The sequence below is a fragment of the Cnephaeus nilssonii genome (assembly GCF_951640355.1).
Source record: "Cnephaeus nilssonii genome assembly, chromosome: 14".
NCBI lineage: Eukaryota > Metazoa > Chordata > Mammalia > Chiroptera > Vespertilionidae > Cnephaeus > Cnephaeus nilssonii.
Window position 1 is genome coordinate 48,489,392 of NC_137085.1, and position 16,279 is coordinate 48,505,670.

The 16,279-nt window shown below is 41.7% G+C and overlaps 1 protein-coding gene across 1 annotated transcript in view; it reads left to right on the top strand.

Annotated features, from left to right (window-relative positions):
- The window catches only part of SLC1A1 (solute carrier family 1 member 1), a 63,904-nt gene that overhangs the window by 17,838 nt on the left and 29,787 nt on the right, over window positions 1-16,279 (top strand). The window contains exon 2 of the mRNA XM_079791148.1: window positions 8,678-8,818. Coding sequence (XP_079647274.1) covers window positions 8,678-8,818 — 141 coding nt within the window. The remainder of the gene's footprint in view (window positions 1-8,677; window positions 8,819-16,279) is intronic.

The window sequence follows — 16,279 nt, forward strand, 5'->3', positions numbered from 1 at the left end:
GCAGGGAGTACTGGGTTCTGATTACTTCTGTCCTCCTCCCTCCTCCCAGTCAGGTGTTTTCTGAACTAAAAGAGTACTTGAAGTTGTTAGGCAAGTTCCTTCCCTTCAACCACTTCAAAATGTCCTTCAGAATTTAAGCTACATTCTTGTAAATTGGCCTTCAGTTCCAGATCCTTTTAGAGAACCATTGGTACTAGAACTAGCCTGGTTCCTCCTTTGTGAATTGCCACAAGGAAAGAGAAGGTGACCTGTGAGTCTATGAAAGAGCCAGGTTACAAATCAGGTGTGTCTGTCTGACTTCAGGGCTGAACCCTTAACCCCAGCCATGCCTCCAAAGACACAGTGTAAACTTACCCTGAATGGGCCAGAACATTTGGACAATTGAATACAATACACATCAAATGGTTCCTGACAGATTAAGGAACCATTAATCTGTCTGGTGGATTTAGTTTGAGGAAACAGGTGAGATAAAACAGGGCTTGCCCTTGGCACATGGAATAATCAACATGGCTTTATCTGACCTCCTCTTCTCTCTGGAAAACAGATGAGTTAATGAACTGATTCATACTCTGTCTCACCCACGCTCTGAAATAAACTACCATCATCATCTTACCAAACCTTTCCCTGACCCATTTCATGGATCTTGGATTCTCATTCTCTTGCCTTCTCTCTCTCTCCCTCCTGATGAAATTGGCTTGCAGAGGTAGTTGCTGTGATCTCACAGAGTTTAACAATTGTTTTTAAGCTTTGAACATTTAAAAATTGAGCAGTTTCACACAAAGACCCAGATTCTTAGTTTCTCCTTTAAAAATTCAGACAGTGAGGCCACCCTAGACCCTCACTTCAATGTAACAGTGCCTGGCTGGAACTGTGAGGACCACGACAGACCCCCTCAGGCCTGGGTCTCACTACTGCCCTGACCCCTTGGACATTTGTAATCTTTGTTGTAAACAGTGAAAATCATTCAAACATATTTAAAATTCATATTTAAGGACAGAGTAGTTCCTCCTTTCTATTTTAGAAAAGGTGACCAAGGAGTTGTTATTTCCTGGGGTGAAAGGTTATTCTTCAGCGCCTGTCTGTGGCTTCTTTCAGATGGAGAAGCCAGCAGTTCCATTCTGTCCCTCAGGGAAGAGTGAAAAACAACAGGTCACTCTTCTTCTCCAGTCACCTTTCAACACTGGTCCCTCTGTTCCGGAGGGACTGCAGAAGCCACAGGGAAGGCCCACCTTCCTGCAGGGAGAAAAGGAAGAAGAGGAAGAGAACCTTCTTACTTTATACTTTACTAGGGGTCCAATGCACAAATTCATGCACCTTGAAAGGAACTGTGGGCCGCGAGGCTACACTGGGCACAGGGGCGGGTCTCGGCCCATCCTCTGTGCCCCCAGCAGGTGTGAGAGGCAACTGCCAGCCCCAATCTCCCCTCAGGAGCAGGGGCAGGTGGAGAAGCCCTAAGGGGTGATTGGGGCCGGCAGCCGCGCTCTCGCACCTGCTGACAGCGTCAAGCGATCGGAGCGGGCAGTGGATGTGAGCAGCGGCTCCGGCGCCAGCAGCGGGTGCAAGCGGGGCTGGCGCCGGCAGCAAAAAATTTTCAGTAACCACCAGAGGCTCACCCCGATGACAGCAACTGGTGCCCCCGCTCACCTGCTCCACCATCCCACCGCAGCCAACGCCCGCCATGTTCTGCACACCCCCCCTGGTGGTCAGTGCATGTCATAGTGACCGGTTGTTCGGTTGTTCCTCTGTTCAGTCTATTTGCATATTAGCCTTTTATTATATAGGATAATGAACTCATGGAAAAAGAAACAATCCCATTTACCATCGCAACAAAAAAATTAAGATACCTAGGAATAACTTAACTAAGGAGGTAAAAGACCTGTACTCAGAAAACTACAGGACATTGAAAAAAGATAAAAGGAAGACATAAGGAAATGGAAGAATATACCGTGTTCATGGATTGATAGAATCAACATTATTAAAATGTCCATACTACCCAAAGCAATGTATAGATTCAATGCACTCCCCATTAAAATACCAATGGCATATTTCACAGACCTAGAACAAATTCTCCAAAAATTCATATGGAATAAAAACCCCGAATAGCTGCAGCAATCCTGAGAAAGAAGAACAAAGTTGGAGGGATCACAATACCAGATATCAAGCTGTATTACAAAGCCACTGTTCTCAAAACTGCCTTGTACTGGCACAAAAACAGACATATAGACCAATGGAACAGAACAGAGAGCTCAGAAATCGACCCAAGCCATTATACTCAATATTTGACAAAGGAGGCAAGAGCATACAATGGAGTCAAGACAGTCTCTTCAATAATGGTGTTGAAAAAATTGGACAGATACATGCAAAAAAATGAAACTAGATCACCAACTTACACCGTACACAAAAATAAACTCAATATGGATAAAGTACTTAAATATAAGATGGGAAACCATAAAAATATTAGAAGAGCCCACAGGCAGCAAAATATCAGACATATGTCGTAGCAATATCTTTACCGATACTGCTCCTAGGGCAATGGAAACTAAGAAGAAAATAAACAAATGGGACTACATAAAAATAAAAAGCTTCCGCACAGCAAAAGAAACATCAACAAAACAACAAGAAAGCCCATTGCATGGGAGAATATATTTGCCAATGTTATCTCTGATAAGGGTTTAATCTCCAACATCTACAGGGAACTCATACATCTTAACAAAAGGAAGATAAAAAATCCAATAAAAAAAATGGGCTAAGGACCTAAATAGACATTTTTCAAAAGTGGACATACAGAAGGCCAAGAGACATATGAAAACATGTTCAAAGTCACTAATCTTCCGAGAGAAGCAAATCAAAACAACAATGAGGTACCATCTCACACCTGTCAAAAAGGCTATCGTCAACAAATCAACAAACGACAAGTGCTGGCAAGGATATGGAGAAAAAGGAACCCTCCTGCACTGCTGGTGGGAATGCAGGCTGGTGCAGCCACTGTGGAAAACAGTAGAGTTTCCTCAAAAAATTAAAAATGGAACTCCCATTTGACTCAGTGATCCCACCTCTAGGAATATTTCCCAAGAAATCAGAAACACCAATCAGAAAGGATGCACCCCTATGTTCATAGCAGCAGAATTAAAATAGCTAAGATTTGGAAACAGCCTAAGTGCCCATCAGCAGATGAGTGGATTAGAAAACTGTGGTACATCCACACAATGGAATACTATGCTGCAGTATAAAATAGAGAACTCTTACCATTCGCAACAGCATGGCTGGACATGGAGATCATTATGCTAAATGAAATAAGCCAGTTGGAGAAAGATAAATATCACATGATCTCACTCATTTTTGGAATATAATCAACAACATAAACAAACATGATGAAAAAAAATAGATTCAGAGACAGAGAAGCATTGAACAGACCGTCAACCCTCAGAGGGAAGGCAGGGGAAGGTGGGGGCGGGGGGATAAGAGATCAACCAAAGAACTTGTATGCATGCATATGAGCATAACCAATGGACACAGACATTAGGGGGGTGAGGGCATGTGCTGGGGGGTGGGAGTGGCTGGGGAGAGGTCAATGGGGAAAAAAGGAGACATATGTAATATTATAAACAATAAAGAATTTATATATATATATATATATATATATATATATATATATATATATATATATGAAAATTTTTTAAAAAAGCTCTTGGTAAAACAAAACAAAAAATAACAGTATACAAGAAAACATTTATTTGAAGTACTTAGCACAGATTCTGACATATAGTATACTAGATGCCCAGTGCACGGATTTATGCACCAGTGGGGTCCCTCAGCTTGGCCTGTGCCTTCTTGCAATCCAGGACCCTCAGGGGATGTTGAACTGCTGGTTTCCGCCTGATCCCTGCAGGCCTAGGCCGAAACCGGCAGTCCAACATCCCCTGAGGCATGTAGTAGTGCACAAAGCCGCAGGTGGCCAGGAAGGAGCCCGAGCCCCAGCTGAGCACCGTGCCACTCTGGCTCATTCCGGCCACTCTGGCTCATTCTGGCCCCACTGCACCTGCCGCTGATGCCACCGCTTGGTAGCGCTGCCGCAGAGACGGGAGAGGCTCGTGTCGCCACAACTGCGCTCACCAGCCATGAGCCCAGCATGTGGCGCCTGTTAGCTGAGCAGTGCTCCTGCTGTGGGAGCACACTGACCACCAGGGGACAGCTCCTGCATTGAGCATCTTCCCCCTGGTGGTCAGTGCATGTCATAGCGACCAGTCGACCTGCCGTTCAGTTGCTTAGGCTTTTATATATATAGATACTCAATAGCTGTTATCCATTTTATTATGATTAACTGCAATAGTATATGGAACATGGAAACAATTTCACTTTTCACATATTTAAGTTGATAAAGTTATGGGTGAATTTTTGCACTTATTATTTCCAGTACAGCTGTGATAATATTGCTTGTGCAGTAAATACATCGAAGGTTTAAAAAAAAAAAAAAGCAAAGCTGTACTGACTCAGAGGTATCTATTTTTGAGCCAGAGTTCATGTAAGAGCTTGCATTGGTAGAACTACTCAGCTCTAAAGAAAAATGATGAGAAAAGGGACAGATATTTCAATGGAAGGACTGGATAGAGAGACCGTCCCTCCCTCCCATCCCCCCCATCTGTTCAGGGTATACAAGTAGTTATTTGTTGATAACTCTATTCATTCTGTACTTTTTATTTTCTGGTTATCAGCATTAACTATAGGCAAAAAAAAAAAGCACATTGTATTTGCTTAATATAATGTCTAGAATAATGGCATGGCTAGATAACTATTTAAGTAATGGTTAAAAATATTTTTTCCTCTGCCAATAATTCTTGTTTAACCAAGCCAAAATCAATCTGTGGATCATAGCACTATTCTGAGATTTTGGTTAAAAATCACAGAAGGTTTTAATCTCCTTACTGCAAATATCCTAAAATAGGAACAATGCTATTTTCATGAATATGAATCAAATGCAATTCAACTACTATCCCTGGATTAAATTGTTATAACTATTAAAAAAAACATATATAAGAATGAAGGCTGGGTAGGTAGGGCCTGGAAAGTGGGGTGAGGGGGTGGTTAAAGGAGTGGATAGCTTCATGAAATCATTACTTTTTCTTTATTTTGATTGCCAGAATTATTTCTTGAACAATAATTATTTTAGCTTTTTTTTAAACAATTTTTTATAAACGTCATTGGGGAGCGTGGGGGGAGCGGGGTGGGGGAGAGGAAGGGGCAGGTGGCAGGGTGGGGGGGAGTCACACATTATCTTGGCTATTGGACTAACAGTTGTTTGAGACAACATGGACATGAAGAGGTGGCATCTTCTCTTTTAAGCTTAAATTTTTTAACATGAGCTTAAAGAAGAAATCTCTAGCTAAGGTCTTAATTGCTTTCCTCCCTAATTTCTCCCTTTCCTGTTTTACCAGTATACGTAACATTTGGTGTAAAAACTGAAGAAAGCACGGCCAGCTCCCTTGGAGCTAATGAGCTGCCCCTATGATCCCATTCTAACGTTGAGGACACCAAGGCTGAGATGATCACAGCATTTTAGGCATTAAGAGGGGCCTTTGAAGGCATCTAATCCAACCCTTTTGCCCCTACCTCTAATTTGACCACTTGACAATTGGGGAAGGTTAACACCTTGTAAGTGGTGGAGGCAGAATTCAAGCCTGTCCTTCCAACACTATGTTCTTCCCAAGCTGCCTCAGTACCTGCTTGGGATTTTCTTGCCTGTGTGGAGGAAGGCAGCTCAGAAGTCAGTTCCTGGTATTTTGGGGGGCTATAGAGGTCTAGGTACCAATTTTACCTTTGGGTTTCCTTGTGGGCCCTGCTGAAGGCCTTCATAGAGCAGTGCTTAATCCTGATCTTCTTCTCTAGCTCTGGGAGTGGCCCTACCATGTGGATCTGACCTGTGTACCCTCAGACAGACACTTATTCCCAGCATCCTTTAGATTTGGAGACCTCTCCATGCTCCTTAATCCAGTCCAAGGTTCTGTCTCTGGGAAAGGGTAGGGAAAGATTGTGCCCTGTGAAAATCCTGACCTCATCTTAGAAACTGGAAAATCTCACAGTGGTTTTTCTTATCTCACATCTAATTTTTCCAAACTTGTTTGAGACCAAAATAAAGCACATCCATTTCCTAGGAGTAACTCCTGGTCATTCACCAACCACTTCTTATACTTGAGGATCCCAGGGGTGACATTTGTGGCTCAGGGTGAATCGCCCCCACCGCTTCTCCAGGTCTCGGTTGGTTTTTATATTCTTTTCAGTAAAGAAAGAAAGAAAGAAAGAAAGAAAGAAAGAAAGAAAGAAGGAAGGAAGGAAGGAAGGAAGGAAGGAAGGAAGGAAGGAAGGAAGGAAGGAAGGAAGGAAGGAAGGAAGGAAGGAAGGAAAGAGGAGGGGAGGGGAGGGGGGAGGGGGAGGGGGAGGGGGAGGGAGGGCAAAGAGAGAGGAGAGAAGAAAGAGAGAGAGAGCTGAAACCGGTTTGGCTCAGTGGATAGAGCGTCGGTCTGTGGACTGAGGGGTCCCAGGTTCGATTCCGGTCAAGGGCATGTACATTGGTTGCAGGCACATCCCCGGTGGGGGGTGTGCAGGAGGCAGCTGGTCGATGTATCTCTCTCATCGATGTTTCTAGCTCTCTATCCCTCTCCCTTTCTCTCTGCGAAAAATCAATAAAATATATTTTAAAAAAAAGAGAGAGAGAGAGAGACTGACTGGAATATAATTTGTGATAACTCAAGCACAAGCTTGAGAGAAAGCTTTTATTACTAAATACAGTAACCTATTTATAGTGTTTGTCATCTTTGATTGCTTTCAAATGACTCCTTGTGGTGACTCTCTATCTCTGCCATGAAAACACCTATCTGGCTAAAGGCTGGAAAAGCAAGCACGTTTCTTTCTAACTGCCCTGCATTCATTTGGGGTGGAGATGATTAGAAGCACAGTTAATTGTTAGTAATGTAAACCCTAAGGTCAGAGCACTTTGGGTTCTTTGCTACTCAACAGAGTGCTTTTGTGACTGGTTTTTCAGCAGAGACACATCTCCTTTATTTTTACATACAGAGCTCTCTTTGACATACAAGCCAGAAAGTTACTTGAAGCAACCTAAATAGTATGAGAAAAAAAATGTCTGTTCGGTTAGTTTCTTTTTTAAAACACTGAGCATTACAGAGTATCCTTACAGCATAATGTAGGTGTGTTCCATATAGAACAGCTGAATGTAAGCAATTTATTAAGTAGGAAATGAGCCCAAAAAAGCTTTTTAAATTCACTTAAAATATTTTGAACCCCTGGTGTACCTTAATTACTCAGGAGTCTCTAACACTAGATTTTGAAATACCAACCAAATGGGTTTGATAGCAAAGTCTCTTTTTTCTTTTCTGTCTTAGCTACCTTTTGGGAAATGTTTATGTATATATATTTGTCCCCAAAATAATTTAAAGTGGCTGATCAGAAATCAGTAATGTATACACAAAATAAAGAGATGAAAGCAAAAGTAAAATATGTGGGAATATAAAATTAAGCTAAGAATAAGGTTACTACACAAATGTATCTTGTGAAGTGCATCTACTTGGTCTACTAATAGGTATGGGATGTGTACCTGAATTTAAGTGAAAACTCTAATACTGATTATAATTCACATCTCTTTTCATTGCCCTGGAGTTCTTAACTGTGCCCAAACAACTCTAAATTTTCACATTTGTAAATTAGCATACCCAGTTATATCCTCCTGGAATCTTCTTGCTCCTTAGTCATTTTACCTCCAATTAGCCTGTCATCCTCAGAAGCTGAGGCACTAGTCATCCCAGCCCATTTTATTTCTTGGTCTTAAAAAGGGAGGATTCTGAATGGGGTTTGTGGGGAATGTGGTGTCGAAGGGCAATTTATTGGAACCATTTGGAAGAGGATAAAGAAGACATGTTTAAAATTTGTGATTTTTAGTTATCCAAGTCATCACAACAGAAGGATTTCATGTAGATAAGGCAAGCTTTCAGAGAATGTATAACATGCCTTGATATTAAACATTCCCCTACTCACATAATAAGCCTAAATGCCCAGGATTAGAAACTTTGTAAAAAGCCCTTGACCACACAAACTTGAGCACATCATTATCTAGAAAGACCTGAAAAGAATGCAAGGCACTAGAGAACATAATTGTTCAACAATATGGTAAATATATCAAACCAACAGAATCTTATGTTGCTATTAAAATTATAAAAGTCGCATAAACAGAAGAGTTTTTTATAAAAATTACAAAAAGTAATTATGATAAAATAGTAGAAAATGAAAAGTTATGTAAACTATAAAATACATAAGCTATCTCAGCTAGACAAAGAATAAGGTCGGTGTGTAAAAACAAAAGTTATATTGGGTTGACTAAGATGATTATTTTCTTTCTCACATTATTTTGTGATTTTTGTCATTATAACAAACATGATTGAAGAAGAAGAAAAGAAATTAAAACCAATTTTTCATGTGAAGAATATTTTTTACAGGTTTACCAAATAATGTGTACTTCCCATTCATTAAAATGTGATTTGGTTTTTAAAATTTACGGACTCCTGGGAGATTATCTAAACTTGCCATTAAAACTTGCATTTTGGGGGAGTATTTTTCCATAGAAATTTATACAGGAGAACTCAACAATGTTTTTTCTGTGTTTTTTTTTTAGGGATTGGCATAGGAGTCTTGGTTCGAGAATACAGCAAGCTCTCTAATCTGGAGAAGTTCTACTTTGCCTTTCCTGGAGAAATCCTAATGAGGATGCTGAAACTCATCATTTTACCACTAATTGTATCCAGCATGATCACAGGTCCCTTAAACTGATCTTTTCTAATTATGGGAAAAATCAAAATGTATTCAATGTAACACACACACACTCTCTCACATACCTTACTTGGAAAGTGTATAATTGCTTGAGTGGAAATATTCCATTATTCACAAAGTGGCATTACTTTGTGGCATTACTCTGCCTAGAGTACTATCCACCAGAGTTCAAATATTCATATGACCATTTTCAAACATTATAAATAAAACTCTGTCCAGGGCACAAAAGTTTAAAAAAAAAAAAGGCAAGTTTTTTTCACTGAAATGTCAGCCAGCGTTCTCAGTGACATGTGGTTGTCAGTTTTGATCACGTTTTCCATAGTTCACTCATTGGTTTCCCCGCTGCAGCCATCCTGCCCTCGGTCCTCTCAGGAGCTGCCTTCAGGGTCCTCTCCCCCTTCTCCTCACCCACTTGCAATCCTCCACAGAACTCAGACCTTGCTACATACTAGCCCTGCAAATTGTCCCAGGTTGCCAGCAGCCACATCCTGTGGGACAGGTTCAATTATAGGTTTGCACCATATTTTAAAAGCCTCGTATTTTTAAATCTAATCTTGCGACGCAGTTAAATTTGGAAATTATTTTTCCCTTGCTGATCATTATATTGCAGATTCCCTCTAAAGAGCAAGATCCCTTAAATAGATGGAGATTAATTTGGTTTGCAAAAGATATTATTTGTCTGGTTCTGGTAAACTTCCCTGTGCATTTCATAGTTTCTTGTACTTACCTTAATTCTGGCAATAAGCAAAATGTGGCATGACAATCTGTTAGGGCTGTCAGCTTGACAACCAAGGTTTTATTATAACTATGTAATTAGGATTCTTGTTTTTCTATAACAGTTTGCATTCCATGTTATTTTTTGTATTAGTTTCAAGTGTACTGGAGTGGTTAGATGGTCTATATTAGGATTCTTGACATGTCCTCTTCTGGAACATTTTTTCCACTGCCACTAAAGAGACCTGGGATTGACCTAGGTAGAGTACTGGACATTGGCTGGGGAAGGAAGGGTGGATGTCAGGATCCACTGCATTCAGCAGTTGCATTGCTATAGATTTGGCCGTTGAACTTTTCAAATGCCAAACCATCAGACTAGAATCCCTTGGGAGCCTTGTTCTTAAATGGTCTTGGTGTTGTTGGCTTATTACAGATCTGAAGAGAGCATTTAATTATTTTTATTTACGAATTTAATTATGTTTTTAAATGCCTGGTTTCTGTTAGGCCCTGCAGCCTGAGGACCAAGTCAGCAGACCAGTTGTTGGTACCATACAATGTTTGCTTATTTTTTAATTTTTTTTACTTTTAGTCTCTTCTTTTATTTATTTTTTAATTATTTTACATGTTGAATATTCATTTACTAAGGCATTAATGAGACTAAGATGTTATCAATTAACAATCAGCAAATATTATATCAGAATTCTAGTTATTAAATACTCTATGCAAGTAGCGTAGAGGCAAACATCACAACAGATAGAACAGATAGAGCCATGCACTATGTTTGTTTATTTAACTTGAAATTATCATCAGCATTTAAAATTTGGAAGATTTCATGTAAGCATCCAGATTTCTGGTTTCGTCTGGGGATAAAAAAAAAGTAAGACCAGGAAACACTTGAACCTGTGTTCCCACATACCAGCGGTGATCTGGAGCTTAAAGATAGCTGGCTACTCTATTTAGTTGGAGTGAATGTATTTGAGGCTACCAGTTTCCACCACTCCCTGTTGCCTAATACCTCATCCGCTTCACTCATTTATGTTGATCTCTGGCCCCTGTAAGCATTGCTGTTGTGACAACCCGTTAGAATTTTTTCCGTATCAGAGGCTCCTTAGTGTTTTCTTAGGCTCCTTTGAAACCATGATGAAAGTTTTGGAATCTCTCCCAAGAAAAATGTTCACAGCTGTACTTACATACAGTATTTTGCATGCAATTTCACAAAGTTCATAACCCACTTGGTGATCGATACTATTTAAGTTTTGTGTCTATGGAGGAAGGTATGGAGGGTTGATCCAAATTAGTCAGCAAATGCAAAACTCATGCAGTGAACCAGGCTTTAGGAGAAAAGTTAATACATGTATGAATATACTAGTTGTATAATGTTTGAAAACATGTACTGCTCTTGGCAGTCAGTAAGTATGAAGATTTTTGCAGTCTGGCTGTTTCCGGTGCCACTTAGCCTTGCATATAATCTAGGAAATAATTTACAACCTTCAGCATTCCACTCACATAACCCAGCTGTTTTTTGGAGCTATAGCACAGGACTACATTTTCCCTTCACTAAACCCCCAGCAGTTAAACAGGACTCAAAGAGCAGAACCACTACCCATACCTTTGACGTAGATCAATAAAATGGTCAAAGATTCAAGGGACATGAGCAAAGCAGGATGGGAACGGTAATTCCATATTCATGTTTTAAGTTGTCAGACTAAAAGAAAAAAGTAATAATACTAGTGCAGTCGGGAGGGTAAAGCAGAAGTTAGGAAATACACAGGAGGAGCTGTTTTCACATCTCAGAAGCCTTTATAAATCCCCAGATCAGTAGCTTAATTTATACATCCAGTAGGCCAGCAGAGGATGCATGTTGGAAGCTGGGTGAGTTGAATGAGCTCTGGGGAGGCATTAACTAAAGATAGAGACACAGCAAAAATTGAGGCCCAAGACTAAGAATCTGTGCTCCTGCATAAAGGAAATGCTCTCGTCAAAGTAACAAGTGGAAAAAACCCTCTGCTGTCAAAGGCTCTGCTGACATAAAAGTACTTACTTTATAGCTTTAAAAATAAATGAAGAGAATCCCTCTTCCTGTGATGGTGAGGATCTGATATCATGTTAATCAGGAACATTTGAATACAGACTGGCTATTAGATGGCGCCAAGAAATTGTTGATAAGTTTGTTTGTGGTGATAATGCCATTAGTTATGTAAGAAAGTGTCATTTTTAAATGTATATGGGATTATGTAGGTTTGAAATGACCATGTCTGGAATCTGCCTTAAAAAGGGAAAGAGCGAGAAGGGACAGTAGTCATAATCTCAAGGCATTTTTACAGACAGACAATGTAGGCACTCACAACAATTTTACCCATAATTTATATCTGAGGGACACTGGTGCCATGCACACTGTGGGCCCTGTTAACATTTAGGTTTGAAAGCTCTATTTACATCAAGCCAGGGGGGAACTAGCAGGGGAAATGGCTTATGAACATGCCTGAGAACTGTGTCCCCGGGAAATCCTGCTCCAGTCTCACCAGCCAGTGAGTGTAAATTCGGGTCACATTTTCTCTCAGACCCCCTAAGAGGGCTGCCCCTCCGCTTAGCTGTTGATCTGCCTCCATGTGTCTGGGACCAGCTTATACACAAAGATGTCCTAGACATTGCTGCGCCCCAGACCCGTCACCCAACACTAGATTCTAAGAGTGAAAAGTTTCATCATCACAGAGGCCCTCTTGTGTTGGCCAGAAGCAACCTCGATTGCTATTATGGAATATCCACTTCAGAGAAAACCCCCACACAGACTCAAGGGGCTGGCTTTGTGGCGTGGGCCTCATCAGGAGACTCACACTAGAATGAATACCTTTAGTACCAGCTGTGTTGTGGCATGCCCACCCAACTTGGCAGACTTGGAGTTTGTCCAGTTTGGGCTATACCAAGTCCACGTGGTTCCTGTGCACAGTCCCCCTCCAGAGCAAGATGCTCATTCCCACCCCCTCCTGTGGCATCTCACTCTGGATTTCCTACAGGTGCTGGCCCCTCGAGAAGCAGCACCGTGTGCAGCTCTGTGCATCCCACGTTTACACCCAGCCTCTCCCTTTCCCGCCACCTCAGGCCCCTGAGACCTGGACCCCAGTACTGATGACTTCGATAAAGACTTTTGTGATGTTTGTCAGTGACTTTCCAGTTTCCACAAGAGCACTGATTGGGTAACGGATTTACCTTTGTGGGGAGCTTCTCCAAAGATAAATTTAAGACTCCACTGTGAGGGGAGAATTTAAAAAAAAAAAAAAAAAAGGCTCCAAACTTGGAAATGGTTGTTACTCCAACTTCTGCATCAGGATTTCAAAATTTTTAGGGCTTGATCTCACCTGGCAGGGCAGAGGTTTTCCACTACTTTTTAACAGAAAAGAAAGGAAAGGCTTCGCTATAACCAGTTATTTCTTAAATAGCCAGCTGGAGGATGCCTATGTGAGTCAGTTTCTTTTCGAGTGGGAGAATGCAAGCTTCTTGTAAAGAGCCGGGTAGTGCATGTTTGAGGCTTTTCAGGACATTGTGTCTCTGTCCAACTACCCCACTAGTTGTCGTAGAAAAGATAGACGTTAGATAAATGATTGGGCATGGCTGGGTGCCAATAAAACCTTTACTTACAAAAAATGGGACGCCAGCCAGGTTCTGACCCAAGCTGAGATGAAAGATAAGATTAGATTCTGACCTTCAAAGATACAATCTAGTCAGGTGGAATCCTGGTAACAAACCAACAAACATTTCTTCTCTCTCTCTTTTTTTTTTTTTTTTTTCCAATCTCTTTCCGCCTTCTCCTTCCTCCTCCTTCTCCCCCCTCCCCCGCCCCACACACAGCTGTCAGTCTGCTCTCTCCATCTATGAGTCTGTCTCTATTTTGCTTGTTAGTTAGTTTGTTCATTAGATTCTACATATGAGTGAAATCATATAGTACTTACCTCTGAGGGAAAGTGTGCATGCTTTTCTTGAAACGTGGGGTTTTTTTTATATAGTTCAGTCTCTGAAAATTGCCATTTCAAAGTGGCTTATAAACTTAAAACTCCATACAGGCTGAAAATGAACATCTTGCCTCATTGGCAACATCTGGAACCACTGGGTCCTGCCTGCATTTCAAGGAGCACCTCTTTTTTCTCTCCTCAGCCTTGTTTGGGAACCAAGAAAATAAGATGGTCTAAGCAGTTCTGCACACATAAAGTAAACGTTTCCCTAAGACCATCAAGAAGTTTCTGTTGAGTTAGAACACAACTATTGAAGCCAGAGGACTTAATTATATCAATTGGATTTCAACAGTGCCTTTTATCCAAAGAAGGAGGGGGCATGTGGTGTATGGAGAAGGGAACGTGCCACTTGGAACAGTAATAAAATGAAAATTGGCAAGAGATAAATATGCCCTGCTTCGATCTCTCTCTGAGATAGTAAAGCCTGAAGAATCCACCCGGCTGTCCCTTCTGCCTAAACTGGTACTAGACTGGTTCACAGCTCTGTTTGACGATGAATTAACCTAGTTTTATTTCTTTAAAAAAAGGATCTAAGGAACCTTGCAGGGATTCTAAGGAACCTCCTATGTGTTGAATGCATGGACATGGGAGACCACGCATTCATTCATTCATTGATCTTCGGTGTCCCAGCCTCTGTGCTAGGCACACAGATATAAAGAGAAGTCCTGTCCCGAAAGAAAGGGAGAGTGCATTGCAGTTCTGTGTGATAAGTGCTTTGTGCAGATGAGGACAGCAGAGGGGACAGTGGGGTGCAGTTTTGAAGAAAAAATAGAAGTCAGATGATGTGGGGGGTGGACATGCTTGGAAGAAGAAAATAGCAGAAGACATGGCATCTTGGGAGGACCATGAGATTCTGGAATGCTGGGAACATGGCTCCTCTTAGTTATCCATCCACTGATCCCTCCCTTTCGAGGTGGACATCAATTCCTTTTGCTCAGTATCTCCCCCCCCCCCCCACCCCACTGCAAAATCCCATTGCAGTGGTCCTGGTACCTATCACAATGGGCCTGAATAAAGTCTGCCTGACCACCTTTACCCAGGGTCACTGAATTTTCTTTTCTTTCAGAACACTTCCCCACCTGAAGATTGTTCACGGCGTCCCTTTGGAGAGAATGGCACAGTGGGGAGTCGGTTAGGAATGGCAAGAGATAAATATGCCCTGCTTCGATCTCTCTCTGAGATAGTAAAGCCTGAAGAATCCACCAGGCTTGCCATTCCTTGACCTGCTCGGTTAGGAATTTATGATCAGATCACCTTGTGAGGTTCCTTCCATAAAACCTGTTTTTCTTTCATCCACATAAGTTTCGAGAAAGTCCCTGCATTGGCAGTAGAAGCTATCAGGCCAGTATTAGAATCGGGCCATACACCGGGAGTACACACAATGCACCCATTCTGGAGGTGAAAACAATATAAAAAGACTTGCTCTGTGGCTAGTTTATGATGTTCATCAGCATTCAGGTAGCTTCTACGCAGTTTTATAAGGAGAAGCAAAGAGAGAGCTAGATGATAAGGGGAGGAGGAGTGGAAATGAAAGGTGAGCATGTGGCTTCGTGAGGTTGTGTGCCTTCCCGAGGGGTTTGGACCGGAGCCTGCAGGCGTGGGGAAGCAAGTTTTAGCAGTGACTCCCCACTGTGCCATTCTCTCCAAAGGGACGCCGTGAACAGTCTTCAGGTGGGGAAGTGTTCTGAAAGAAAAGAAAATTCAGTGACCCTGGGTACAGGTGGTCAGGCAGACTTTATTCAGGCCCATTGTGATAGGTACCAGGACCACTGCAATGGGATTTTGCAGTGGGGTGGTGGGGGGAGATATTGAGCAAAAGGAATTGATGTCCACCTCGAAAGGGAGGGATCAGTGGATGGATAACTAAGAGGAGGCATCAGGGGGTAAAGAGGATTCTGGCTAAATTGGCCTAACCTGATTCTTGCTGAAGGTGGGCCAGGGTAATCAGACATCACCTGGGAGATGGTGGAGACTAAGGAACCTAAGTAGATGTCAGTGATCCAATATCAAGGGTGGAGGGTTCTGATTAAATTGACTTAGCGGGGTTCTTGCTAAAACTAGATTTTACAAGGAAGTATAAATGGGCCTAGGAGAAGGTGCAGGAGCCTGACTAAAGTTTGGTCAAGCAAAGAGTCTTTGTTAGTATCAGACATAGAGGAAGGCAAGGGAGTCTAGTGGTTAAGAGTGCAGCCATAGGAGACAAACTGCCTGGGTTTGAATCCTGGCTTTGCCATTAACTAGCTGTGAAACCTTGAACCAGCTACTTAACTTTTCCTCAACTGTGAAACAGGGAAGTGACAGTACCGTGTTACATAACAGTGTCCTGGTGCATTTGAAGTGCTACCTAGTTCTTTAATCTTTTGTCTAATCCTGTCAGAAATGTTGACGTAAGAAACATCCAAACCTGCAGAGAATGTCTGTAAGAGTTTATTTGAGCCAAAATGGATGACAATTGCCAGGAAGCAAGATCTCAAATGCTCCGGAGGATGACAGTTTTGCAGTTTCTCTCTTCAGGGTGGCTATGTTCATTTCAAAGGTGTGTTAACCAGGTGCACAAAAACAATGGACAGGGTTCGCTTAAGGCAAAGATACATCTTTTACTGAAATAGTTATATGTCTGGAACATGACTACCACCATGACCTGCTCAGTTAGGAATTTATGATCAGATCACCTTGTGAGGTTCCTTCCATAAAACCTGTTTTTCTTTCATCCACATAAGTTTCGA